Raw genomic sequence first — 26,699 nt, 5'->3', positions numbered from 1 at the left:
AAAAGTTCAATGGGTTTATTGTAGCGGGGAGGAAAATCAACTGGTGCGAGCGGCGGGCAGCAGCACCAACAGCACACTGAGAGAAAAAAGGGGAGATGGTGAGTTGAGGTGGTGGAACCTTGCGTAGCTTCAGAGATAAACAGAAGAACTTACGGGTGTGGGAGGTATAGAGAAGACTTGGAGGGGTCTGCGATTCTGGGTTTCACTTTCCTTGGTTTTCGGGGGGGGGGAGCGGACAGGTCGGCCAGGGCCTCAGAGCGTCTGAGCGAACGGAAACCCACTTGAGGCGGCGAGGATGGGTTAGACGTTCCGCTTACAGATGGGGGGCGAACGTCCTGATCCGGATGCTCGGGTGGTCTGCAAAGATCAAAAAGGGTGGGTTACTCGGAGAGCCGAAACAGGAAAAAACACAGCGATCAACGAGGGCAAGAAGGCCGAGAGTGAGTACCAAAACTTAGTCAACAATCTGGCGTCGAAGTGTTGGCCACCGCCTCTCTTAAGCTGCAGGTAAGAGCGTAATTGCTGACCGGTGTGTAGCTGATGCAACAGGTCCGTCCCCCGAGCAGCCGTCTCCAGGACTCCACCTAGAGGAGAAAACCAACCCCAACCTCCACCCAGAACCTAACATAAAGAACCAGACATCAGAGTCTCTTCATCCCTCAATCATCTCCTGAGACCGAAAAATAATAGAAATGGCAATTTAAAGAACAAATCATGCTAATAGATTAATGGTAAATAAATACATATTGTGAAAAAAAAATTTTTATTTTTCTACATTAGTTTTTTTGGGCTTTCTGTGTAGGAAAATTTAATTATTGTATTTTATAAGTACATAAATAAGGGAGATAGCTTTATAAACAGACGGATTACAAACTGATATGAACACGATGCAAACATTGGACTCTCTGCTGTTATTATAGAGCAGTTAGGAAACAGGAGGCATATTTTCCCTGAACCACCAAACACATCTAGTTTCTTCAGCAGGAACGATTCTTTCATTTCATTTCCTGAAGCTGTGGAGAGCTAACATGTTAGCAACCTGAGTTTAGAGACTCAGTCGGTTATTTTGAGCAGAAAACTGCTGTGAAGATGATTCAGCTTAAACTATTACTGCTCTCAGAGCGCTCCTCTTCCTGGTCTCACACACACACTGAGTCTGGGCGGGACCTGCTGAAGCTGGAAGCTGATTGGCTGCAGCCTCTCTGCCCTGACATGTGATTGGTGGATCACAGCTCCACCTTGTTTCTGTTCTCAGGAAATGAAACTAACAGTCAGAGCTACTGAGAGCAGAAATGGAGCAGCAGGCAGTTCAGCTGGATCGACAGACTTTCTCCTGTTCCATCTGTCTGGATCTACTGAAGGATCCGGTGACGACTTCCTGTGGACACAGCTACTGTATGACCTGCATTAAAAACTTCTGGGATGAAGGTGAGAAAAAGGAAAACTACCACTGTCCTCAGTGCAGGAAAACCTTCACACAGAGGCCTGAGCTGCAGAAAAACACCATGCTAGCAGCTTTAGTGGAGCAGCTGAAGAAGACTGGACTCCAAGCTGCTCCTGCTGACCACTGTTATGCTGGACCTGAAGATGTGGCCTGTGATTCCTGCACTGGAAGAAAACTGAAAGCCATCAAGTCCTGTTTAGTCTGTCTGGCCTCTTACTGTGAGAAACACCTTCAGCCTCATTATGATTCAGCTGCATTTAAGAAACACAAGCTGGTGGAGCCGTCCAAGAACCTCCAGGAGAACATCTGCTCTAAGCATGATAGGTTGTTGGAGGTCTTCTGCCACACTGATCAGAAGTGTATCTGTTATCTCTGCACTATGGATGAACATAAAGGCCATGAAACAGTGTCAGCTGCAGCAGAAAGGACTGAGAGGCAGAGAGAGCTGGAGGAGAGACGAGGAAACATCCAGCAGAGAATCCAGGACCAGGAGAAAGATGTGAAGCTGCTTCAGCAGGAGGTGGAGGCCATCAATCGCTCTGCTGATAAAACAGTGGAGGACAGTGAGAAGATCTTCACCCAGCTGATCCGTCTCCTCCAGAAAAGAAGCTCTGAGGTGAAGCAGCAGATCAGATCCCAGCAGGAAACTGAAGTGAGTCGAGTCAAAGATGTTCAGGAGAAGCTGGAGCAGGAGATCACTGAGCTGAAGAGGAAAGACGCTGAGCTGGAGCAGCTCTCACACACAGAGGATCACAACCAGTTTCTCCTCAACTACCCCTCACTGCCAGCACTCAGTGAGTCGACACACTCATCCAGCATCAACATCTGTCCTCTGAGACACTTTGAGGACGTGACAGCAGCTGTGTCAGAGCTCAGAGACAAACTACAGGACGTCCTGAGAGACTCATGGACAAACATCTCACTGAAGGTCACTGAGGTGGATGTTCTACTGGCAGAACCAGAACCAAAGGGCAGAGCTGGATTCTTAAGATATTCATGTGAAATCACTCTGGATCCAAACACAGCAAACACACGGCTGAGACTATCAGAGGGGAACAGGAAGGTGACAAGGATGAAACAGGTTCAGTTTTATTCTCGTCATCCAGACAGATTCACTTATTATTATCAGGTTCTGAGTAGAAAGAGTCTGACTGGACGTTGTTACTGGGAGGTGGAGTGGACAGGGGCAGTTGATCTATCAGTCGCATACAAGAGTATCAGCAGAGCAGGACGTGGGAATGAATGTATTTTTGGAAATAATGATAAATCTTGGTCATTAGATTGCTACCTAAGCAATAGTAAATTTAGACACAACAACATTCCAACCTTAATCTCAGGTCCAGTTTCCTCCAGAGTCGGAGTGTACCTGGATCACACAGCAGGTATTCTGTCCTTCTACAGCGTCTCTGAAACCATGACTCTCCTCCACAGAGTCCAGACCAGATTCACTGAACCGATACTGGCTGGAGTTTGTGTTGGTTATGGATCCTCAGCAGAGTTCAGTAAACCCAGATAGATTTCCTCTTGTCTCTCAGGTTGTTGATCAGGGTTCATGGTTCTGGTGTCTCTGCTGTTCTGATCTTCTTTATTTTCCCGGTTTAGTTCTTTGTGTTACAGGAGCCATAAAGGAAATCACTGCTGATGATTTCTTTCATTCTGATGACAGAAATATTTCATGAAAATCTAAACTTCTCTGGACTCTGATGGTTTTCCTTTAACTTTTTTATCCATGTATTTCCATGTTTTATTTGTTGTTAAATCAGTTTAGATCAAAGTGATCTGAACTTGATTCTGTTTTCTATGTTGTGATCCAGAAAACCTGAAACATCAAATCAGAACTGATGCTGTTTTCTTCTCATGTTTTAGATTTAGATCAGAAATAAATGTCTGTTGTTCGTCTTCAATAAAGAAACTTGATTACAGAGAAATGCTGAAAGTTTTCTCATCATTAATGCGATAAATTGTATGATTGGTCGTCTATTGTGCAGAAACTTTTCTTCCAGAGTCTCTTATTTGATGCTGAAATAGATCAGGGGCCTCATGCATAAAAGAGTTTGCAGTTTTCACACTAAAACTTGGCAAATGGACAAATTTAGAAAAGTGCGGGCACAAAAAAGTTCAGATGTATAAAGCCGTGCGTTTGCACATAACTCCACACCTTTTCTTTATAAATCCTAATTTGCAGGAAATAGAGCCCAGCTGCTGGTCCGCCTGTCGCCACCCATAAACACATCTTAATGTAAATTAGTATAAATACCAGGAAGTCTGTCACTACATGAGTAACCATGAGTAACCATGGCAACGCTCCTAGTTTGTAGCAGAATAAGTGTTTATGGTAATAATTATATATTTTATTGAAAAGGTGATTTCAGGGCACATAGAGTCACCTCATAAAAAATAAAAATAATAATACACTTTAAAGAAAAATTCCAAAATTAAGAAAATAAAGAGATCTCAGTGCAGATGCTTGTTTGAACAGCAGAGCGTTTAGCCAGGATTTAAAGACACACAGACAGTCAGAAAGTCCTTTGAAGCTGGTCGTCTATTGTGCAGAAACTTTTCTTCCAGAGTCTCTTATTTGCTGCTGAAAAAGTTCAGATGTTTGTTTTCGTCTTCATTCATCAACAACACTCTGCATCCACCAGCACAGAAAGATCAGAAATGAAGAGGAGCTTAAAGCTCCTCCACTGTCAACATTTAGAAAATTGTAAGAAAAGTTGGAGACGTGTCATAAAACCAGTGGCGATAAAAATGGGTCGGCACTGTATGCAACGCATAGGGACACCAAAACGATGTGGGGAATGTTTTTCTAGTCGTCATTTTCTGTATTTAACAGCTGTTTGAGGATGAAATGATCAGTAACAGAGAAACGGCACTGATTAGTTGCCCCCATCTCTCTCACCCCACTGCCCCTCCACATACAGGTGGGTTGGGCAGTAGTGATGGCCAAATGAAGCCTTGTGAAGCAGTGAAGCTTCCCAGCCCATTGCTTTGCCCAAAGGTTCATTCATTTCTCACTAGTGACATCTGCTGTTGAAACTGTGGCAGCCTGTCACACAGACAGACAGATACTTACAAATATTTGCAAATGCAATATTGCCACAAAGTTTTTGTCAAATTCATGTTTAGTAAAAGGAGAATCAATTAGATCCTATTTAACTAATCTGTTTTAGTTATTAAAATGATTTGTAGCCGATCCTGGTGCATGTTGACTCTCAGTGGCTGTTTTCGTTTGTCATCAACTGACTGACAATAGACATTTGTTTTAGTGTATTGGGAGTGCAGTGCTTGTTGGGACAGACAATATTTTTTGAATTTTGATTTTGCCTCCTGAAAAACTAAACTTCTTCAAAAATTCCCTCTTTCTTGGATTTCTATTGGCTCTCTGATCTGATCCCTTATGTTTTTACTCGTCAGGCCAGATTTTTACTCTTCCAAGAACTTTAAGTCTGTTTCTGCTGTGCAAGACTGGTAGATCTTTGCAGAACAAAGAAATAGTGGAAATTTCAAGAAGGTGAGAATTTTGGAGGTGAAAGGGTTAATTATTTTTATTTAAGTCTTGTGAGTGATAATCTCAAAGTATTCCAGATTATTTTCTTCTTGCTGGCTCCACTTCAATCAAGTTTATTTGTGTAGCACATTTCAGCAACAATGCAGTTTCAAAGAGATTTACCAAATAAAAACACACAAAAATAAATAAATGAATAAATACCATAATCAATAATTGAGAGAGCCAAATGTAACAAACATTACATTTTGATGAGTGCCATCATCAAAATCGTTAATACACATGAACTATAAAAGGTTCTTTTTATTTCGGCCACAGCTGAAAACAAATACTTCTCTGATGCTCGATCAAATACAACAGCTCATGAAGCAGCACGGCTCATCATGCTTTTATTTTGAAAACCGACACGTAAACTTCATCCGACACGCCTCCTTTTTACTCGGTACACGCCTCAAAGCCTGGCTTCAGATGGCCCATCACTATTGGGCAGTGTTTTTTTATTCCTTTTACATTTGAATGGCAGTGCACTCGACAACAGGGAGCTGAAGATGGGGTGGCAGAAAAGAACTCCGGGGTGCAAAACAGAATAAAACTCCATATCAAGTAGTTGGTCCACCTCTTGATCAAGGGGTAGTATACTCTATAGCGCCTGTGGATCAGAAAGGACCCCTTGGTCAGGTCCACATCGGGGTGCAGGTGCCAAGAGGGCGGTTTAGGAGATGTACAGACAAACGTTAGGGCAGGAGATGAAATGGTGGATTTGCCTGAATCTGAGATTCAATCAGACGCTGAGAATGATGACGTTGGTATTTGTGAAGATGTAACTTCTGATGTTCAGCCTCTTTCTGGCCAAGAATCCACACAGGAGATTGACACGGCCATCACTCCTGAGCCGAGGAGGTCAGCTCAAAAAACTGCCAGACAGCATCCAACCTTATAGGCTGCCCTGTTCTGTGCAGACGAAATGATTCTGTTCTGGGGTAACAGGTCTTTATCTTTAGGCACATCGTCGGGTCGTCGATGCGTAATGATTGGGAGGAATGTAACAGGTGGAACCACCAGGTGTCGCTACCTCCCTACAGGCTGAGCCTCCATAAGAGGGAAGCTGGTGCAACAGAGTCACCACCAGGTGTGACCAGGTGTGTGTTGGCCCACACGTTCCACTGTTTGCTGGCTGTAGTAGGTTTGGAGGAAAACTGTTTTAAATCGATCCTCTTAACAAGTACATGCTGATGTGGTGTTTTTATGGAGGGCCGCACTATTAGTGATGCTCCAGTGGCAGCGTTGCCTGGGCATGTGGCTATTCGACGCCGCAGCTAGGCTGTATACATTTGTCTCTTTTAATCAGATTGAATTGTATGGTTTTGCTTTTTATATTGTTGTTTTTATTTGGTAGGGCTGCATCAGGTCCACCGAGTTTAATGTGTTTTAGATTGATTTGATTAAAGTGATTTATAAGCATTTAGTAATTATTTTTGTAGTTTTGTTTTTACAGTTTTATCCCTGCTTCCTGCTGTCCTTTTAGAGTGTGATTTTGTTTTTGTTTGTCCGCCCAGCCTTTGGATTGTTTGTCTTCCCTTAGTATTTGTGAGGGCGGGCCAACAACTTTCCATTTATTTTGTTTTCGTTTTGTCCTGTGTCTTGTTTTTGGGTCACTTCCCAGAAATACACACCTTCCATGTTGCTGTTGATCTTAAATATCTGTGACCCGATCCTGTTTGGTGTGATCTTGGCTTTGGATTGCATCTGATCATTTTGCAGTGAATCCAGTGAATCTCAGGTTTGCAGTGAAGATTGTAGTGGTTTGTGCAGGTTTGTCCGAATGAAGTGGCATTTTGAATTCAGGCTGAACCCGTTATCGGATTGACAACGAATGGATATAATTAACGGGAAACCCTCTTATTTACACAACAATAAATATTGTGAATTAACTTTATTCTGGTTGTTGTTTATTACTCTTTGGCTTGACGGAGTCATAACATTAAGCTAGCCTAAAATGACAGGTTGTTGTCTCGTTTGGGTCACCATCCATCCTATAAACTGCTGAATCGTCTCGTATTTGACTGCTAATTGCTGCATCCCGTTTTGAACCGAGACCAATTTGTTCCATATTTCTATTCGTGTCTGATAGACACACCTGTCACAGATCTCAACAATAATGACCAAAACAAAACACAGGAAATGTGAAGGTCAGCTAAATGGTAGTGGCGAGAGCTAAACAGGATCCCGGACCCTGTTGTCATGGTTACCTAGAGACGGACACTAAGCGGCAGCGGTGAGCTGCCATCAAACTGCATCTTTCTAAAATGTCCACCGATTTTCCGCCGTCCTTAGAAGCAAAACCTCTGGCAGAAATACAGACGTGAGCAGGAAGACGCACATCCCAGGCTGAACAACGTCAGTGAAGTTAAATAGGGGAGATTTAAAAAGAATATGTGTCGCGATATTCAGTGATGCACGGATCAGGAGAGGAACTACAGACCTACCAGAACCTAAAGAACCAGACATCAGAGTCTCTTCACCCCTCAATCATCTCCTGAGACCGAAAAATAATAGAAATGGCAATTTAAAGAACAAATCATGCTAATAGATTAATGGTAAATAAATACATATTGTGAAAAAAAAATGTTTATTTTTCTACATTAGTTTGTTTGGGCTTTCTGTGTAGGAAAATTTAATTATTTTATTTTATAAGTACATAAATAAGGGAGATAGCTTTATAAACAGACGGATTACAAACTGATATGAACACGATGCAAACATTGGACTCTCTGCTGTTATTATAGAGCAGTTAGGAAACAGGAGGCATATTTTCCCTGAACCACCAAACACATCTAGTTTCTTCAGCAGGAACGATTCTTTCATTTCATTTCCTGAAGCTGTGGAGAGCTAACATGTTAGCAAGCTGAGTTCAGAGACTCAGTCGGTTATTTTGAGCAGAAAACTGCTGTGAAGATGATTCAGCTTAAACTATTACTGCTCTCAGAGCGCTCCTCTTCCTGGTCTCACACACACACTGAGTCTGGGCGGGACCTGCTGAAGCTGGAAGCTGATTGGCTGCAGCCTTTCTGCCCTGACATGTGATTGGTGGATCACAATTCCAGCTTGTTTCTGTTCTCAGGAAATGAAACTAACAGTCAGAGCTACTGAGAGCAGAAATGGAGCAGCAGGCAGTTCAGCTGGATCGAGAGACTTTCTCCTGTTCCATCTGTCTGGATCTACTGAAGGATCCGGTGACGACTTCCTGTGGACACAGCTACTGTATGACCTGCATTAAAAACTTCTGGGATGAAGGTGAGAAAAAGGAAAACTACCACTGTCCTCAGTGCAGGAAAACCTTCACACAGAGGCCTGAGCTGCAGAAAAACACCATGCTAGCAGCTTTAGTGGAGCAGCTGAAGAAGACTGGACTCCAAGCTGCTCCTGCTGACCACTGTTATGCTGGACCTGAAGATGTGGCCTGTGATTCCTGCACTGGAAGAAAACTGAAAGCCATCAAGTCCTGTTTAGTCTGTCTGGCCTCTTACTGTGAGAAACACCTTCAGCCTCATTATGATTCAGCTGCATTTAAGAAACACAAGCTGGTGGAGCCGTCCAAGAACCTCCAGGAGAACATCTGCTCTAAGCATGATAGGTTGTTGGAGGTCTTCTGCCACACTGATCAGAAGTGTATCTGTTATCTCTGCACTATGGATGAACATAAAGGCCATGAAACAGTGTCAGCTGCAGCAGAAAGGACTGAGAGGCAGAGAGAGCTGGAGGAGAGACGAGGAAACATCCAGCAGAGAATCCAGGACCAGGAGAAAGATGTGAAGCTGCTTCAGCAGGAGGTGGAGGCCATCAATCGCTCTGCTGATAAAACAGTGGAGGACAGTGAGAAGATCTTCACCCAGCTGATCCGTCTCCTCCAGAAAAGAAGCTCTGAGGTGAAGCAGCAGATCAGATCCCAGCAGGAAACTGAAGTGAGTCGAGTCAAAGATGTTCAGGAGAAGCTGGAGCAGGAGATCACTGAGCTGAAGAGGAAAGACGCTGAGCTGGAGCAGCTCTCACACACAGAGGATCACAACCAGTTTCTCCTCAACTACCCCTCACTGCCAGCACTCAGTGAGTCGACACACTCATCCAGCATCAACATCCGTCCTCTGGGACACTTTGAGGACGTGACAGCAGCTGTGTCAGAGCTCAGAGACAAACTACAGGACGTCCTGAGAGACTCATGGACAAACATCTCACTGAAGGTCACTGAGGTGGATGTTCTACTGTCAGAACCAGAACCAGAACCAGAGAGCAGAGCTGGATTCTTAAGATATTCATGTAAAATCACTATGGATTCAAACACAGCAAACAGAGAGCTGGGACTATCAGAGGGGAACAGGAAGGCGACATTGATGAATCAGGATCAGTTTTATTCTAGTCATCCAGACAGATTCACTTATTTTCATCAGGTTCTGAGTAGAGAGAGTCTGACTGGACGTTGTTACTGGGAGGTGGAGAGGAGAGGGAAACAAGTTAATGTATCAGTCGCATACAAGAGTATCAGCAGAGCAGGAGATGGGTATGAATGTGTTTTTGGAGGCAATGATAAATCTTGGGCATTATATTGTTACCAAACCAATAGTACATTTTGGCACAACGACATCTTGACCTCCATCTCAGGTCCAGTTCCCTCCAGAGTCGGAGTGTACCTGGATCACACAGCAGGTATTCTGTCCTTCTACAGCGTCTCTGAAACCATGACTCTCCTCCACAGAGTCCAGACCAGATTCACTGAACCGATACTGGCTGGAGTTTTGGTTGGTTCTGGATCCTCAGCAGAGTTCAGTAAACCCAGATAGATTTCCTCTTGTCTCTCAGGTTGTTGATCAGGGTTCATGGTTCTGGTGTCTCTGCTGTTCTGATCTTCTTTATTTTTCCGGTTTAGTTCTTTGTGTTACAGGAGCCATAAAGGAAATCACTGCTGATGATTTCTTTCATTCTGATGACAGAAATATTTCATGAAAATCTAAACTTCTCTGGGCTCTGATGGTTTTCCTTTAACTTTTTTATCCATGTATTTCCATGTTTTATTTGTTGTTAAATCAGTTTAGATCAAAGTGATCTGAACTTGATTCTGTTTTCTATGTTGTGATCCAGAAAACCTGAAACATCAAATCAGAACTGATGCTGTTTTCTTCTCATGTTTTAGATTTAGATCAGAAATAAATGTCTGTTGTTCGTCTTCAATAAAGAAACTTGATTACAGAGAAATGCTGAAAGTTTTCTAGTCATTATTAAGATAAATTGACAACCATTGAGTTTCTGCTCAGTGCAGAAACTTTTCTTCCAGAGTCTCTTGTTTGCTGCTGAAAAAGTTCAGATGTTTGGTTTCGTCTTCATTCATCAACAACACTCTGCATCCACCAGCACAGAAAGATCCTGTTAGCAGAAATGAAGAGGAGCTTAAAGCTCCTCCACTGTCAACATTTAGAAAATTGTAAGAAAAGTTGGAGACGTGTCATAAAACCAGTGGCGATAAAAGTGGGTCTGCACTGTATGCAACGCATAGGGACACCAAAACGATGTGGGGAAATTTTTATTCTAGTGGCCATGTTCTGCATTTAACAGCTGTTTGTGGATGCATGAAATGATCAGTAATAGAGGAACGGCACTGATGAGGTGCCTCCTCTCGTTAGGGTTGCCAACCGTCCCATAAACTGCTGAATTGTCTCGTATTTGGCTGTTAATTGTTGCATCCTGTATTGAACCGAGACCAATTTGTTCCGTATTTCTATTCATGTCTGATAGACACACCTGTCACAGATCTCAACAATAATGACCAAAACAAAGGAAATATGAAGGTCAGCTAAATTGTAGTGGCAGGAGCTAAACAGGACCCCAGACCCTGTTGTCATGGTTACCTAGAGACGGACACTAAGCGGCCGCGATGAGTTGCTATCAACCTGAGTCTTTTCAAAATGTCCACCGATTCTCTGCCGTCCTTAGAAGCAAAACCTCTGGCAGAAATACAGACGTGAGCAGGAAGACGCACATCCCAGGCTGAACGTCAGTGAAGTTATATAGATTTAAAAAGGAAATGTGTCTCGATATTCAGTGACACATGGAGAGCTGTGTGTTATCAGACCGAACCCCCTGAGAGTTCGATTGTACAAAACCTCCCCAAGCAAAACAGACTTTCTAGGCAAAAGAGCCAAAGTTTGATTAAAGTGGACTGAGCAGGGCTGGTGTGAATGCGCCCTACGTTTTTATTTGTACTCCTTCAAAATATTTCTGTGCCTATATACCAATTGCATTAATTTATTTAATTCATAGTTATTGCCTCTTGGTCAGATTTTTACAATATTAACATTTCGTTTCATTGCCTTGTGGATGACATCCAGATTTATATGCCCCTAAATCGACTAGATGGTAAAAATGAATCTCTACAGGTATTAATAGACTGTTTATCTGAAGTTAGATCATGGATGCAGCTAAACTTTCTTCACCTCAATCATAGCAAAACTCAAGTCATATTATTTGTCAAAACCTTCACACTAATAATCCAGACTCGATACTTGATTCTTCATCTCTGTTTTGTCGGACTTCAGCCAGGAATCTTGGTTTTATCTTTGATAACTGTTTAAAATTCAACAAACAAGTTAGTTCTGTTGTTAAATCAGGTTTTTATCACTTGCGGATTTTAGAAAAGGTGAGATCTTAATTTTGTTTTAAGGATTTTGAAGGAATTATCCATGCTTTCATTACATCTCGATTGGATTATTGTAATTCTGTATATAAAGACCTGGATAAATCCCTGATTCAGCGTATTCAAGTGATCCAGAAAGCAGCAGCTCGGCTTCTTACAAACACCCAGAAGAGAGACCATATAAGGCTCGCATTGGCCTCGTTACACTGGCTATCTGTTTCATATCCAATAGATTTTAAGATTCTTTTAACAACTTATAAAGTTTTAAATGGGTTAGCTCCTCCTTATCTCAAGGATCTTTTGAAACTTCATTCTGTGTCCAGAACTTTACGATCAAATAATCAGCTGCTACTGAATGTTCCTCAGACTCGACTTGAGAGAAACGGAGATCTGGCTTTCTCGGTGGCTGCTCTGACTCTATGGAATAATCTACCTTTCCAGATTAGATCTGCCCACAGCCTGGAAAATTTTAAATTGCTTCTTAAACTCATTATTACTCTTTGGCATTTAACTGAGGCCTGATACTGTAGCTCTTCTGTTGTGATGTTTTTATTCCTTTACTTATTATTACTCTTATTACTTTAACATCATACATATATTTTTCTTGTATTGTTTTTCTTTTCATCCACTTATTTTTTCTGTACAGCAGGTTGGTACAGTTTTAATCCTGTTTTTAAAGTGCTATATAAGTAAAGTTCACGTTGACATTGACTTAAGAGAGAACGTCTAATGTGCTGCAGCTTTGTGCATCTTTAAAATCTAATTTTGTTCATATATTAGCCTTTGTAGACCTTCTCATTATAAATAAATACAATGTGAACATACCAGACCATAATGTAACTTGATCTACAGACAGAAATATCAAATGTATCATACAGCCCAATGAAGGTTGTTCATTTAGTCATTAATAACTCACTTTTGTCTGTTTAATAACTATAATAAATAAGCTGATTTAAAACACAACGGATATCTAGGCTTTATTTTTAAATACTAAATACAGCTTTTTGGTGTTGGTATCTGTGATTAACCTCATGGTCTTATGAAACGTTGGGTGAAACCTTAACAGCATTAATTTTATGAACTTCAACTTGTAACTGGGTGTAACCAACATCTGCCTTGGATAAAACCTGATTGACTGGAGACTCTCCGCACTGAAACATGAGTCATAAATCAGGTCAAACCAGTTTCTGTTCTCAGGGAGTAAAACTCTGACAGTCACTGTGACTGAGAGCAGAAATGGAGCAGAATCAGTTCGACTGAGAGACTTTCTCCTGTTCGATTTGTCCTCGATGCAGACAGACCTTCACATCAAGACCCGTTTTGAAGAAAAAGGTAAAGTGTATCTGCTATCTCTGCACTATGGATGAACATAAAGGCCATGAAACAGTGTCAGCTGCAGCAGAAAGGACTGAGAGGCAGAGAGAGCTGGAGGAGAGACGAGGAAACATCCAGCAGAGAATCCAGGACCAGGAGAAAGATGTGAAGCTGCTTCAGCAGGAGGTGGAGGCCATCAATCGCTCTGCTGATAAAACAGTGGAGGACAGTGAGAAGATCTTCACCCAGCTGATCCGTCTCCTCCAGAAAAGAAGCTCTGAGGTGAAGCAGCAGATCAGATCCCAGCAGGAAACTGAAGTGAGTCGAGTCAAAGATGTTCAGGAGAAGCTGGAGCAGGAGATCACTGAGCTGAAGAGGAAAGACGCTGAGCTGGAGCAGCTCTCACACACAGAGGATCACAACCAGTTTCTCCTCAACTACCCCTCACTGCCAGCACTCAGTGAGTCGACACACTCATCCAGCATCAACATCCGTCCTCTGGGACACTTTGAGGACGTGACAGCAGCTGTGTCAGAGCTCAGAGACAAACTACAGGACGTCCTGAGAGACTCATGGACAAACATCTCACTGAAGGTCACTGAGGTGGATGTTCTACTGTCAGAACCAGAACCAAAGAGCAGAGCTGGATTCTTAAGATATTCATGTGAAATCACTCTGGATCCAAACACAGCAAACACAGGACTGAGACTATCAGAGGGGAACAGGAAGGTGACAAAGACGGATAAAAATCAGTCTTATTCTAGTCATCCAGACAGATTCACTAATTATGCCCAGGTTCTGAGCAGAGAGAGTCTGACTGGACGTTGTTACTGGGAGGTGGAGAGGAGAGGGGGAGTTTATGTATCAGTCGCATACAAGAGTGTCAGCAGAGCAGGATTGGGACATGACTGTATTTTTGGATATAATGACAAATCTTGGGCATTAGACTGTTCTCAAATCAATTGTACATTTTTGCACAACAGCATCTGGACCTCCATCTCAGGTCCAGTTCCCTCCAGAGTCGGAGTGTACCTGGATCACACAGCAGGTATTCTGTCCTTCTACAGCATCTCTGAAACCATGACTCTCCTCCACAGAGTCCAGACCAGATTCACTGAACCGATACTGGCTGGAGTCTTTCTTGGAAAATCTGCTGAGTTCTGTAAACTTTAACCGCAAGATTCTCAAATACGAGCTGGTCTGACAATAAAATAAATCCTTGAATTCTTGAATGTTTGTTGTGTTTTATTGACTCAGAATATAAGTCATCATGTATTTTTGTTTCAGGTTTCTCTTGACATATTTTTGGGTTGTTTCGTTTACTAGGAAGTTCATGAGCAAAATCCTTTATTATGGTGTTTCATCTAAGTATTTGCTTCTACAAAAAGTTATTATACTGAGGTCATTTTCACACCTGATAGTTCGGTGGACTCTGATCGATTGTAGACCAAAATTGCAACATTTGTTAGGGTTCACTTTCACACCGCACTGTCAAACCAACCAAACCTTTTGAACAACTTGTTCACCTCCTCGCCTGTGGGGGCACTGCACCAAGAAACACTGAAGGAAACAACACAAAAACTTCTGAAGAAGTCACTGAGTGCAACTTTCTTCTTCACAAAATGCAAATAAGTTAATGAATCAATGAATTAAGTAGTACACTGTATTAGGGCTGAAACGATTCCTCGAATGATTCGAGTACCTCGATTACTAAAATTCCTCGAGGAAAATTTGTCAAGATCCGTGTTTTTTGTGTGTTTATATTTGAGTTTTCTGTGTTCAGTCCTGTTTCCCTGTGAGTCTCTGTCCTGTCCTCCCCGTTGATTGCTCCCCAGGTGTGTCTCATTCCCTTGATTACCCCGTGTGTATTTAAACCCTCTTGTTGTCTGTGTTCCTCGTCGGGTCCTTGTCGTAGTTCGTCACTCGCCAGTAGAACTGTAAAGTCCTGGTTTGTGTTTGTTCCGTCTGGTCCGTTTGACAGTTGCTACCGGTATTTAGCTGCGTGCTTGTTCCTGCCGTGCTGCCTGCCTTGGACTGTTTGTGTGCTATTTTCACCATTAAATACATAATCTTCACCATACCTGGGTCTCAGCGTCTCTCCTCACCACCACCAACCACACTTCATGACAGAAGGACCCGACCAAGAACCGGTGAGGAATGCTTCCATTATGGACCCAGTAAGCTGGAACGCCCTCACGGAACCGGACTACCTCCACCTCATGCATCAGTTCAAGAACCAACCGGCCATATTGGAAATAGTTTTTGAACTCTACGATTCTTTCATTCAAGAGAAACATACCTCAATTGTTCCAGCTCCGACACCACCACCTCAGCCCGTTCCTGAATTCCCCGAGCCCGCTGCTGACGAGCAGCCGCCAGTTCCTGAGTTCCCCGAGCCCGCTGCTGACGAGCAGCCGCCAGTTCCTGAGTTCCCCGAGCCCGCTGCTGACGAGCAGCCGCCAGTTCCTGAGTTCCCCGAGCCCGCTGCTGACGAGCAGCCGCCAGTTCCTGAGTTCCCCGAGCCCGCTGCTGACGAGCAGCCGCCAGTTCCTGAGTTCCCCGAGCTTCCAGAGTCTGCTGCCGGAGCGCAGCCCCCCGAGCTTCCAGAGCGTGCTCCGTCCGAGCCTCCTGCCGGCCGGCCCCTCTGCCGGCCTTCTAGGGCCTCCAGCCGGCCCCACGGGCCCGAGGGCCTCCTGCTGCGGTGGCGGGAACCACCGCACCCGCCTCCACGTCTCTGCTTCCCGCGCCGGCGGAGGAGACCGCCGGACCCGCCTCCACGTCTCGGCTTTCTGCGCCGGAGACGCCGCCCGCCGGACCCGCCTCTACGTCTCGGCTTCCCGCGCCGGCGGAGGAGACCGCCGGACCCCTCTCTACGTCTCCACCTCCTGTGCCGTGGGCGGCCCCCGGACTGTTTTTCCTGTGTTTTCAGTTCCTGTGTGGATTAACTTTTGGTTCTGGACTCTGGCCCCTTCCGTCGCCCCTCCGCCCACCCCGTTGGGTTGTTTTTTGTTGGACTGTTTTTCTATGGACTCTTGCCCTCCTTCCGTCGTCCCTCCACCCACCCTGTTGGGTTGTTTTGTGTTTTTGGACTTTTCTGTTTTTGTGGGCGTCTGGTATCCGCCCTTGAGGGGGGGGGTACTGTCAAGATCCGTGTTTTTTGTGTGTTTATATTTGAGTTTTCTGTGTTCAGTCCTGTTTCCCTGTGAGTCTCTGTCCTGTCCTCCCCGTTGATTGCTCCCCAGGTGTGTCTCATTCCCTTGATTACCCCGTGTGTATTTAAACCCTCTTGTTGTCTGTGTTCCTCGTCGGGTCCTTGTCGTAGTTCGTCACTCGCCAGTAGAACTGTAAAGTCCTGGTTTGTGTTTGTCATTTGTCGTCGTTTGTCTCTCGCCAGTAGAACTGTTAAGTCCTGGTTTGTGTTTGTTCCGTCTGGTCCGTTTGACAGTTGCTACCGGTATTTAGCTGCGTGCTTGTTCCTGCCGTGCTGCCTGCCTTGGACTGTTTGTGTGCTATTTTCACCATTAAATACATAATCTTCACCATACCTGGGTCTCAGCGTCTCTCCTCACCACCACCAACCACACTTCATGACAAAATTTACCTGCCTCGAAGCTTCGTTAATTTATGTTTTATTAGTTAGCGCACCGTGTTCCGGCCGGGACTTCATTTGCGTTGTGCGGAGCTCTCACTTCCGCCTCTGAGTTGTTGACAAAAGCTAAGTCTCAGCGGCATAAAGTCCAATCTTCAAGATTGGCCCGTGGAGATTTTATTGATTGATGATAATGCCCGACTTTTTATCGTTTTTGGGGAACCAATAAGGATCCTTAAAATGACTGGGGGAATGCCTAGAGTACGGCAGCATTTCCCCTCCGGGGCTGCTGGTTGAAAGCGAACGGCGGGAAGAGCGCTGAGGTGAGCGGATAGACTGAACAGGGCGGGCGGCTGAGTAGCTGATGCTTACCGTGTAAATGTAGCTTTACCGACGAACCGCACAAAAAATTTCATATCCCGGTCTGAAGAAACGGGTGGCGGAGCGCATCGTACATGGCTGGTAGATGAGTTTCTGAGTGTGACCAGTGAAGGTGTCGTAAATATCCCGTGTTGCTTCCCCCCGTGTTCGTCCCCCGGTCTAACGGTTCGTCAGTCCGCTGGTCTATTTCCTCCCCTCCACCCATCTTACGTTCGTTCATTCGCCCTCTCCTCCCACTCCAGGCGACATTTCCCGTATTTTCAAACCCAAAGGGTGACAGGTTAGGTGGCAAGGTGAGTTTAATTAATCTCTTAAACTCACTGAAGATGAATACAGAAACTAAAAGCTGGATTGTAGACATTTTTATAAGCATATTTGTGAGCCTGCCTCTTTATTAAATTCAATATAATTTCAGATTTTTCTATAACTTTTCTTCTGGTTAACTTAGAAAGTGAGCTATTATTGTTACAGGTTAGTTTTCTAAACTACAAAAAAGCAACTGTTAGGGATGCTCAAATATGAAAAATTTGACTGATATTGATATCTGATAGTAACACCGGTATTATGCCAGATTTACCAATATTTCATTTTATAAATTTTTTTATCCGATTAATCGTAAGAATAATCGATAGATTACTCGATTACTAAAATATTCGTTTACAACAGCCCTACACTGTATCAGTGCTCCAGAGGGAGATGTACATTTCAGTACAGTTTGTCCAAAGAACCAACATAGAACATAGAACATGGGTCGACAGATGCCTGAGGTTGCAGCCCGGGGTGGCGTTGCCCTTTTTTTACATGATAACAACAACATTAGGGTGGAATAAATTAAAAAAGTCATATCTCACATTGTGTCCTGCGTATGTTTGTAAGTAAATAAGTTTGTGAACATTGTCCCAGCTTGTCCACCCAGTCATAGTCTTGACAAGAGATGGAGGGTTTATCAATTGGCAGAGCTCCAATTCAGGTCCCCAGATCTCATGGGGAGGGGAGCAGGAGTGGGAACAGAAGATCTTGTTTACATAAAATCCAGGAGAATTTGAGATAGCCAGCCGTTCAAAGCTGACACAGGGGATCAAGTTCAGATGCCAACAGTTGTTTTGGATCAGACCGACTCCTTTAATTTCCGTCTCACAGCTACATCTCAATAGCAATACATCATCCTAATTTGTGGTCAGTCCCACTGAGCAGAGTTTTCAACCTCTTCAAAGTGTATTCCTTCCCTCCAGCGAGTTTCAGGAACTGCAACTGGCCTGCAACTGTTAGCAAGAATTGCTTCCAGTTAGTGATTCTGCTAACATAGCATCAGAGTGCTGATAGGACGGCCCATACCCTCGCAGAACCGGGGAAGCCTCGCAATCGCCACAACAGTGGCAGACGTTGTCAGAATTTCTTTATGCCAGGAAACCACCGAAACAAAAGCGCAGAAATCCTGTTATCAAAAATCCAGTTATGTAGACATCTTAAACATCCTCAACAGACAAAATGGACAGACACACAGTCTTCCACTTCCTCCAGGAATCCATTGCGTATCCAGCTGCATATGTCCCGTGGAGACAAGAGGACTCTCCTTTGAAAAGCATTCTTGTCAAGAAAATTTGATCAATTGCATTGAGAAATCAGATGACCAGATCCATAATTTGCAATTTGGAAGATATGCAAAGAGAGGCTCCAAAAAAAGACAGCACAAAACATGGAGCAAAAGCAGAGCAGATGGGGGAGGTAGCGCAAGAAGAAACAAATGTCTGCCTTCACCGAGAGCAGGAAGAGACAGAATTTTAGAAAAAGCAGAAGGTTAACCTCCACATCAAAACTAAATCCAGTACTAATGCTATGCCCAAACATAAATGTAGAAAAAATTGATAAATTTAAACAACTTAACTATGAAAATGTTGGATATTATAAGAACCACTGATGTCTTGACAATCTACCCACAGCTTTCCTTAAGAAACTCCAAGCTGTCGTTGCATCTGATCTGATTCAAAAGGTAAACTCATCTCTCTTACCAGGTGTTTTGCCCAAACAATTGTTAAACCAAACAACAATCTGCAGAATTACAGACCAATCTCCAACCTCCCATTCATCAGCAAAATTATTGAAAAGGCTCTGTCTAAAGAGGTAAATGGCTTCCTGACGATGATCCAGCGAACTGATGTCTTTCCGTGCTCACCAGAGTACGGAGACCACCTTCGTCAAAGTGTTCAGTGACATCCACATAAATACAGCCTGTGTAAGAACCATAGTGCTGGTTCGGTTGGACCTCAGTGCAGCTTCTGACACTGTTGACCATGAGATATTATTGAACCAACTGGAGAGTTGGGTAGGACGCTCTGGTCCAGAACTCAGTTGGTTCGAATCTTACAGAGCAGGGATATTTTGTTTCAATGGGTAACTTCTGAACGAGGCAGACAGAAGTCACTTGCAGGGTCCCCCAAGGCTCAACCCTGGGACCCCTCCAATTCAACATCGACATGGTGCCAGTCGCTAAAATCCCACCTGTGTAGAGTTACCTTTGACTATTAAGAACTGAAACATTCATCAATACATTTGAAGTGCATTGATGATTTTGATGATGGCATTGACAAAATATAATGTTTATAGGCTGTTTCACAACTGGAGACAGTGTAAAGGTTTTATGATATAAAGCATTTGAACTGTTTTGTTGCTAAAATGTGCTCTAAAAATAAACTTGACTTGACTACGATAAGTTAAGAAGCAGGTTGTTATTCAGGATTTACATTAATGATTAACTTTAATGCCAAACCTTGTAAAAATGTTGGGTGAAACCTTGGCAAGATTACTTTTACAACTGGAATCTTGAAGTTGGGTGGAACCGATATCTGCCAAACCTGATTGGCTGCAGCCTCTTTACATGAACACATGATTCATAAATCCGAGGTCAAAACAATTTCTGATATCAGGAAATGAGACTCAGTCACTGTGACTGCTCTAAGCATGATAAGTTGTTGGAGGTCTTCTGCCGCACTGATCAGAAGTGTATCTGCTATCTCTGCACTATGGATGAACATAAAGGCCATGAAACAGTGTCAGCTGCAGCAGAAAGGACTGAGAGGCAGAGAGAGCTGGAGGAGAGACGAGGAAACATCCAGCAGAGAATCCAGGACCAGGAGAAAGATGTGAAGCTGCTTCAGCAGGAGGTGGAGGCCATCAATCGCTCTGCTGATAAAACAGTGGAGGACAGTGAGAAGATCTTCACCCAGCTGATCCGTCTCCTCCAGAAAAGAAGCTCTGAGGTGAAGCAGCAGATCAGATCCCAGCAGAAAACTGAAGTGAGTCGAGTCAAAGATGTTCAGGAGAAGCTGGAGCAGGAGATCACTGAGCTGAAGAGGAAAGACGCTGAGCTGGAGCAGCTCTCACACACAGAGGATCACAACCAGTTTCTCCTCAACTACCCCTCACTGCCAGCACTCAGGGAGTCGACACACTCATCCAGCATCAACATCCGTCCTCTGGGACACTTTGAGGACGTGACAGCAGCTGTGTCAGAGCTCAGAGACAAACTACAGGACGTCCTGAGAGACTCATGGACAAACATCTCACTGAAGGTCACTGAGGTGGATGTTCTACTGTCAGAACCAGAACCAAAGAGCAGAGCTGGATTCTTAAGATATTCACGTGAAATCACTCTGGATCCAAACACAGCACACAAGGAGTTGGGACTTTCAGAGGGGAACAGGAAGGCAACATGGATGAAACAACCACAGTCTTATTCTAGTCATCCAGACAGATTTACTGTTTATCATCAGGTTCTGAGTAAGGAGAGACTGACGAGATGTTGTTATTGGGAGGTGGAGTGGGAAGGGGGAGTTTCTGTAGCAGTCGCATATAAGAGTATCAGCAGAGATGGAGGGTGGAATGATTGTGTTTTTGGACATAATACCAAATCTTGGGCATTATGCTGTTTTCAAAACAATTGTACATTTTTGCACAATAATATTCGGAAATCGATCTCAGGTCCAGTTCCCACCAGAGTCGGAGTGTACCTGAATCACAGAGCAGGTATTCTGTCCTTCTACAGTGTCTCTGAAAGAATGACTCTCCTCCGCAGAGTCCGGACCAGATTCACTGAACCGTTACATGCTGGGGTTTGGGTTGGAATCTCTGCCGAGTTCTGTAAACTTAAATAATGAGATTCTCTCAGTTTATTGCTCAATTTGGTCTTAATTTTTGTTTGCTTATCTGTGTTTGACTAGGAAAATAAGTGAACATGATTTTTTTGTGTTATAATATTCTCTTGATTCATTTATGGGTTTTTACCTGTAACAAGAAAATTATCTGTAAATCATTTGTGATGGTGCCTCATGTAAATATTTGCTTGTAAATGAAGTTATTATACATAGGTTGTTTTCGCACCTGATAGTACGGTAGACTGATCAATTGGAGACCAAAATTGCAACATTTGTTGCATTTTCAGTTCACTTTCAAACTGCATTGTATCGAACAATCCAAACTCCTAAAACAATTGTTCAACCTTCACACCTGTTGGGGTGCTGCACCAAGAACCACTGAGGGTAACAACACAAATACCTGTAAAGAAGACAGAGCACTGACATTCTTCACAAAAAGTAAACAAATGGAGAGCCATCAGATTTTAGTGTTTGTAAGATTTCTCCTTGGTGCTTGCAAAAAAACCATGAGCTAATTCTCCCACTAGTACTAACCTAGAGCAGTTGTTTTGAATAAAGAACTAACCAATGAACAAATTGAAAACTAGGTTTGTGGGCGGAACAGAGTTCTCTTTTTTGGTCCGCATCACAGTTTGATTACACATTCACAACTCCTCAAACGAACCGTGCTGTCTGTGCAAAAGAACCAGAATTCAATTAAATCGGACTAAACAGTGTTAGTGTGAACGCACCCTAAGTTTTTATTTGTACTCCTTCAAAATGGGACGTTATGCTGCTAGCACTTAACTTTCATCAATAACTCATAGATGGATATAATTTTGTGACTATATAATTGCATTAATTATTTGGGAGATAATGTTTGACATGTGCTACAGTTTTTTGCATCTATAAAATATGATTTTGTTCAGATATCATCAGCTTTTGTAGAACTTCTCATTATAAATAAATACAATATGGACATACCAGACAATAATCTATCCAGATCTATAGACTGAGATATCAAATGTAATAAACACTCTACTGGTTGTTTTTCATGTAGTCATTGACAAATAACCTATGTCTGTGTGATAAATAAAAAAAATTATTGATTTAAAGCAGAATGGATATCTGGGCTTTTATTTTTAATCAACAAATGCTACTGTTGTCTAAATCAGTCAACCAATGAGAGGCCCTATCATTTTTTTGTAACATAAAATAAAACTCAAATAAGGAAATAAGTGAGGATCTGAGTTTATGCTTGGAGCAGGGTTAAATGTAAGAGATAACAAATGCACTGTGTTTAATTAGCTTAGTTTAATTAATCTAGATTAAGTTTTGACAGTTTCCAGTCAACAGGAGTGCAAGTGCTATTAAAAAGACAAAACGTAACATGTAATAATAGTTCTCGGTTATATCTGTATATAATCATGCAGGCTTTATTAAGCATAGTTCTCATGAACAGTTGGGTCCATTCATATTGTCTGTCTTTAACAACAGCAATTATTACACCACTGAAAAAAACAACTATCTGGACAAATCATTAAAGCAGAATCAATCTCCAACCTCCCATCCATCAGCAAAATTATTGAAAATGCTCCGTTAAAGAGGTAAATGGCTTCCTAACGATGATCAATCGATTTGATGTCTTTCAGCCGTGTTTCCGTGCTCACCACAGTATGGAGACGGTCTTCATCAAAGTGTTCAATGACATCCACATAAATACAGCCTGCGTAAGAACCACAGTGGTGGTTCGGTTGGACCTCAGTGCAGCTTCTGACACTGTTGACCATGAGATATTATTGAACCAACTAGAGAGTTGGGTAGAACGCTCTGGTCCAGAACTCTATTGGTTCGAATCTTACATGAAGAACAGGGATATTTTGTTTCAATGGGTAACTTCTGAACGAGGCGGACAGAAGTCACTTGCAGGGTCTCCCAAGGCTCAATCCTGGGACCCCTCCAATTCAACATCTACATGGTGCCAGTCGCTAAAAACCCACCTGTGTAGAGTTACCTTTGACTATTAAGAACTGAAACATCCATCAATACTTTTGAAGTGCATTGATGATTTTGATGATGGCATTGACAAAATATAATGTTTATAGGCTGTTTCACAACTGGAGACAGTGTAAAGGTTTTATGATATAAAGCACTTTGAACTGCTTTGTTGCTGAAATGCATTGTAAAAAAAAATAAATAAATGTGACTAAGATGAGATAAGAAGCACCTTGTTATTCAGTGTTGGCATCTGTAATTAATCTCATGGTCTTATAAAATGTTGGGTGAAACCTTGGCAGGATTATTTTTATCATATGAACCTTGAAGCTGGGTGGAACCGATATCTGCTGATGGGGAAACCTGATTGGTTGCATCATAGATTAGAGATCAAACTAATTTTTGTTTTCAGGAAGTGAAACTCAAACAGTCCCTGTGACTGAGAAGGAGAAATGGAGCAGAATCAACTACACCACGAAACAGTCTCCTGTTCCATCTGACTGGATCTACTGAAGGATCCGGTGACGACTCCCTGTGGACACAGCTACTGTATGACCTGCATTAAAGGTCACTGGGATGAAGAGGATCAGAAAGGAATCCACAGCTGCCCTCAGTGCAGAGAGACATTCATACCAAGGCCTGTTTTGAAGAAAAACACCATGCTAGCAGCTTTAGTGGAGCAGCTGAAGAAGACTGGACTCCAAGCTGCTCCTGCTGACCACTGTTATGCTGGACCTGAAGATGTGGCCTGTGATTCCTGCTCTGGAAGAAAACTGAAAGCCATCAAGTCCTGTTTATTCTGTCTGGCCTCTTTCTGTGATAAACACCTTCAGCCTCATTTTGATTCAGCTGCATTTAAGAAACACAAGCTGGTGGAGCCGTCCAAGAACCTCCAGGAGAACATCTGCTCTAAACATGATGAGGTGATGAAGATGTTCTGCCGCACTGATCAGAAGTGTATCTGCTATCTCTGCTCTGTGGATGAACATAGAGACCATGAAACAGTGTCAGCTGCAGCAGAAAGGACTGAGAGGCAGAGAGAGCTGGAGGAGAGACGAGGAAACATCCAGCAGAGAATCCAGGACCAGGAGAAAGATGTGAAGCTGCTTCAGCAGGAGGTGGAGGCCATCAATCGCTCTGCTGATAAAACAGTGGAGGACAGTGAGAAGATCTTCACCCAGCTGATCCGTCTCCTCCAGAAAAGAAGCTCTGAGGTGAAGCAGCAGATCAGATCCCAGCAGGAAACTGAAGTGAGTCGAGTCAAAGATGTTCAGGAGAAGCTGGAGCAGGAGATCACTGAGCTGAAGAGGAAAGACGCTGAGCTGGAGCAGCTCTCACACACAGAGGATCACAACCAGTTTCTCCTCAACTACCCCTCACTGCCAGCACTCAGTGAGTCGACACACTCATCCAGCATCAACATCCGTCCTCTGGGACACTTTGAGGACGTGACAGCAGCTGTGTCAGAGCTCAGAGACAAACTACAGGACGTCCTGAGAGACTCATGGACAAACATCTCACTGAAGGTCACTGAGGTGGATGTTCTACTGGCAGAACCAGAACCAGAACCAGAACCAAAACCAAAACCAGAACCAGAACTAAAGAGCAGAGCTGGACTCCTAAAACATTTATGTGAAATTACTCTGGATCCAAACACAGCAAACACACGACTGAGACTATCAGAGGGTAACACGAAGGTAAAGGTGATGGATAAAGATCAGTTTTATTCTAGTCATCCAGACAGATTCACTGGTTATTATCAGGTTCTGAGTAGAGAGAGTCTGACTGGACGTTGTTACTGGGAGGTGGAGAGGAGAGGGAAGGTTTATGTATCAGTCGCATATAAGAGTATCAGCAGAGAAGGAAATGGGAATGAATGTGTTTTTGGATATAATGATAAATCTTGGGCATTATATTGTTCTCAAAACAGTTATGGGTTTAGTCACAACAGCATCTGGACCTCCATCTCAGGTCCAGTTCCCTCCAGAGTCGGAGTGTACCTGGATCACACAGCAGGTATTCTGTCCTTCTACAGCGTCTCTGAAACCATGACTCTCCTCCACAGAGTCCAGACCAGATTCACTGAACCGCTACTGGCTGGAGTTTATGTTTGGGAATCAGCAAAGTTCTGTAAACTTAAAAAGCCAGATTATCTCAGTTTATTGTTCAATTATTAGTTGTCAGGGTTTCAGCACAGTTGTTTAACTTCTGTTTTTCTTTGGTTTCAATTTTTGTTTTGTATATGTGTAGGAAAATCAGTAATTATGTATTTCTGTGTTTTTGTTTCATATTGTTGTGGGTTTATACTTTTGACAGGAAAATTATTAGCAAAATCCTTTGTGATGGTGCCTCATCTAAGCATTTGCTTGTACATGAAGTTATTATACTTAAGTTTTTTCACTCCTGACAATCTAGTAGTAAGGCTGTAGTGATTCCTTGAATGATTTGAGTACCTCTATTATTAAAAATCCTTGAGGAAACTTTATCTGCTCCTGCTTGGTGGCGGTGAAGAGCGCGGCGGGTGTATCAGGTGAGCGGATAATCTGAACATTGTGGGCAGCTGTACTTTAGATGCTTAGCTTTACAGACAAACTGGAAAATACATTTTGTATCGTCCCGGTTGCAACAAATGGGTGGCGGGCTCATCATGATGTTGCATAGCTGGTAGATGCGTTTCTGTGTGTGATGAACAAAGGTGTCAAATCCCATTGCTAACATGGACACAAAAGCTATGATGAAGATGAATACATAAACTAAAAGCTGGAGTATAGACATTTTATAAGGGTATTTGTGAGCCTGCCTTTTATTATTAAATATAAATTCAGATTTTTGTATAACTTTCTTCAGGTTTACTTAGAAAATGAGGTTAATTCTAAACTACAAAAAAGTAATTTTATACAAATATAAAAATTAGACTTATATTGATATCTAATAGTAACACTACTGTTATGTTAGATTTACCAATATATTATTTTAGCAATTTTTTAAATCTTATTACTTGATTAATCCTAAGAGCAATTAATAGAATACTTGATTAATAAAATATTCATTTACAACAGCCCTCTCTGGTAGACTCAGTTTGATTGGAAACCAAAATTGCAACATTTCTTACATTTTCAGCTGCTGCAGTTCACTTTTACACTATAATGTGTCAAATAAACCCAACCCTCTGAGCAACTTGTTCACCTCCTCGCCTGTGGGGGGGCTGCATCGAGAACCGACACTAACACCTTTGAAGAAGACACTGAGCACAACTTCCTTCTACACAAAATGTAAACAAGTGAATGGTTCATTGACTGAATGAATACACAAAAGCACCGCCTTCACCAAGAGCAGAAAGAGAAAATGCAGTGGCATCCGATTCTAGCGGTTGTAGGATTTCTATTTTTACTTTGGCAAAAGACTGTGAGCAGTTGCTAGACTTATACATTTGTTTTGGTTGTATTTACCCAGAATGCCCTGTGCTGTAGTTCACTTACCGTTTCTGGAGCTGTCTCTGGTTCGCTTAGCATTCACATATGCATTTAAACTGCACCAGAGTTTCAACCAAACCGGGACTGAGGTTTTGAGGAAGACCAGAGTTCGATTGTTCATTCACACCTCCCAGTTCTTTTCTAAGCAAAAGAACTAGTTTGATTAAAGGGGACTAAACAATG

The 26,699-nt window shown here is 42.8% G+C and overlaps 4 protein-coding genes and 1 long non-coding RNA gene across 5 annotated transcripts; 4 read left to right on the top strand and 1 right to left on the bottom strand.

Annotated features, from left to right (window-relative positions):
- Positions 1–540, bottom strand: LOC148156055 (uncharacterized). Its single transcript, XR_015764905.1, has 2 exons — positions 449–540; positions 1–357 (listed from the first exon to the last, which is right to left on the bottom strand). It is a non-coding gene; the product is annotated as an uncharacterized LOC148156055 (long non-coding RNA).
- A 737-nt stretch (positions 541–1,277) lies between these two features.
- On the top strand, positions 1,278–3,372 carry LOC148156054 (tripartite motif-containing protein 16-like). Its single transcript, XM_088011098.1, has one exon. The coding sequence runs from the start codon at positions 1,293–1,295 to the stop codon at positions 2,958–2,960; it is 1,668 nt and encodes a 555-aa protein (XP_087867224.1). The 5' UTR covers positions 1,278–1,292; the 3' UTR covers positions 2,961–3,372.
- Positions 3,373–8,068: 4,696 nt separating this feature from the next.
- LOC148156053 (E3 ubiquitin/ISG15 ligase TRIM25-like) lies at positions 8,069–10,199 on the top strand. The gene has a single exon (XM_088011097.1). The coding sequence runs from the start codon at positions 8,111–8,113 to the stop codon at positions 9,785–9,787; it is 1,677 nt and encodes a 558-aa protein (XP_087867223.1). The 5' UTR covers positions 8,069–8,110; the 3' UTR covers positions 9,788–10,199.
- Positions 10,200–12,840: 2,641 nt separating this feature from the next.
- On the top strand, positions 12,841–14,180 carry LOC106912608 (tripartite motif-containing protein 16-like). The gene has a single exon (XM_014979421.2). It carries the CDS (start codon positions 12,994–12,996, stop codon positions 14,119–14,121), a length of 1,128 nt encoding a protein of 375 aa, XP_014834907.2. The 5' UTR covers positions 12,841–12,993; the 3' UTR covers positions 14,122–14,180.
- Positions 14,181–23,532: 9,352 nt separating this feature from the next.
- LOC106905904 (tripartite motif-containing protein 16-like) lies at positions 23,533–25,220 on the top strand. The gene has a single exon (XM_014970948.2). It carries the CDS (start codon positions 23,595–23,597, stop codon positions 25,218–25,220), a length of 1,626 nt encoding a protein of 541 aa, XP_014826434.2. The 5' UTR covers positions 23,533–23,594.
- The last annotated feature ends 1,479 nt before the right edge of the window (positions 25,221–26,699 follow it).

The sequence above is a fragment of the Poecilia mexicana genome, unplaced genomic scaffold, assembly GCF_051168715.1.
Source record: "Poecilia mexicana isolate PSO_F unplaced genomic scaffold, ASM5116871v1 scaffold_12, whole genome shotgun sequence".
NCBI classification, from domain to species: domain Eukaryota; kingdom Metazoa; phylum Chordata; class Actinopteri; order Cyprinodontiformes; family Poeciliidae; genus Poecilia; species Poecilia mexicana.
The sequence above is the reverse complement of the archived record's forward strand: the minus strand, read 5'-3'. Positions and strand labels throughout refer to the sequence as shown.

Bases quoted from the DNA above. Each gene is read 5' to 3' on its own strand.
- LOC148156054 (XM_088011098.1), top strand. From the start codon at position 1,293: ATGGAGCAGCAGGCAGTTCAGCTGGATCGACAGACTTTCTCCTGTTCC.
- LOC106912608 (XM_014979421.2), top strand. From the start codon at position 12,994: ATGGATGAACATAAAGGCCATGAAACAGTGTCAGCTGCAGCAGAAAGG.
- LOC148156053 (XM_088011097.1), top strand. From the start codon at position 8,111: ATGGAGCAGCAGGCAGTTCAGCTGGATCGAGAGACTTTCTCCTGTTCC.
- LOC106905904 (XM_014970948.2), top strand. From the start codon at position 23,595: ATGACCTGCATTAAAGGTCACTGGGATGAAGAGGATCAGAAAGGAATC.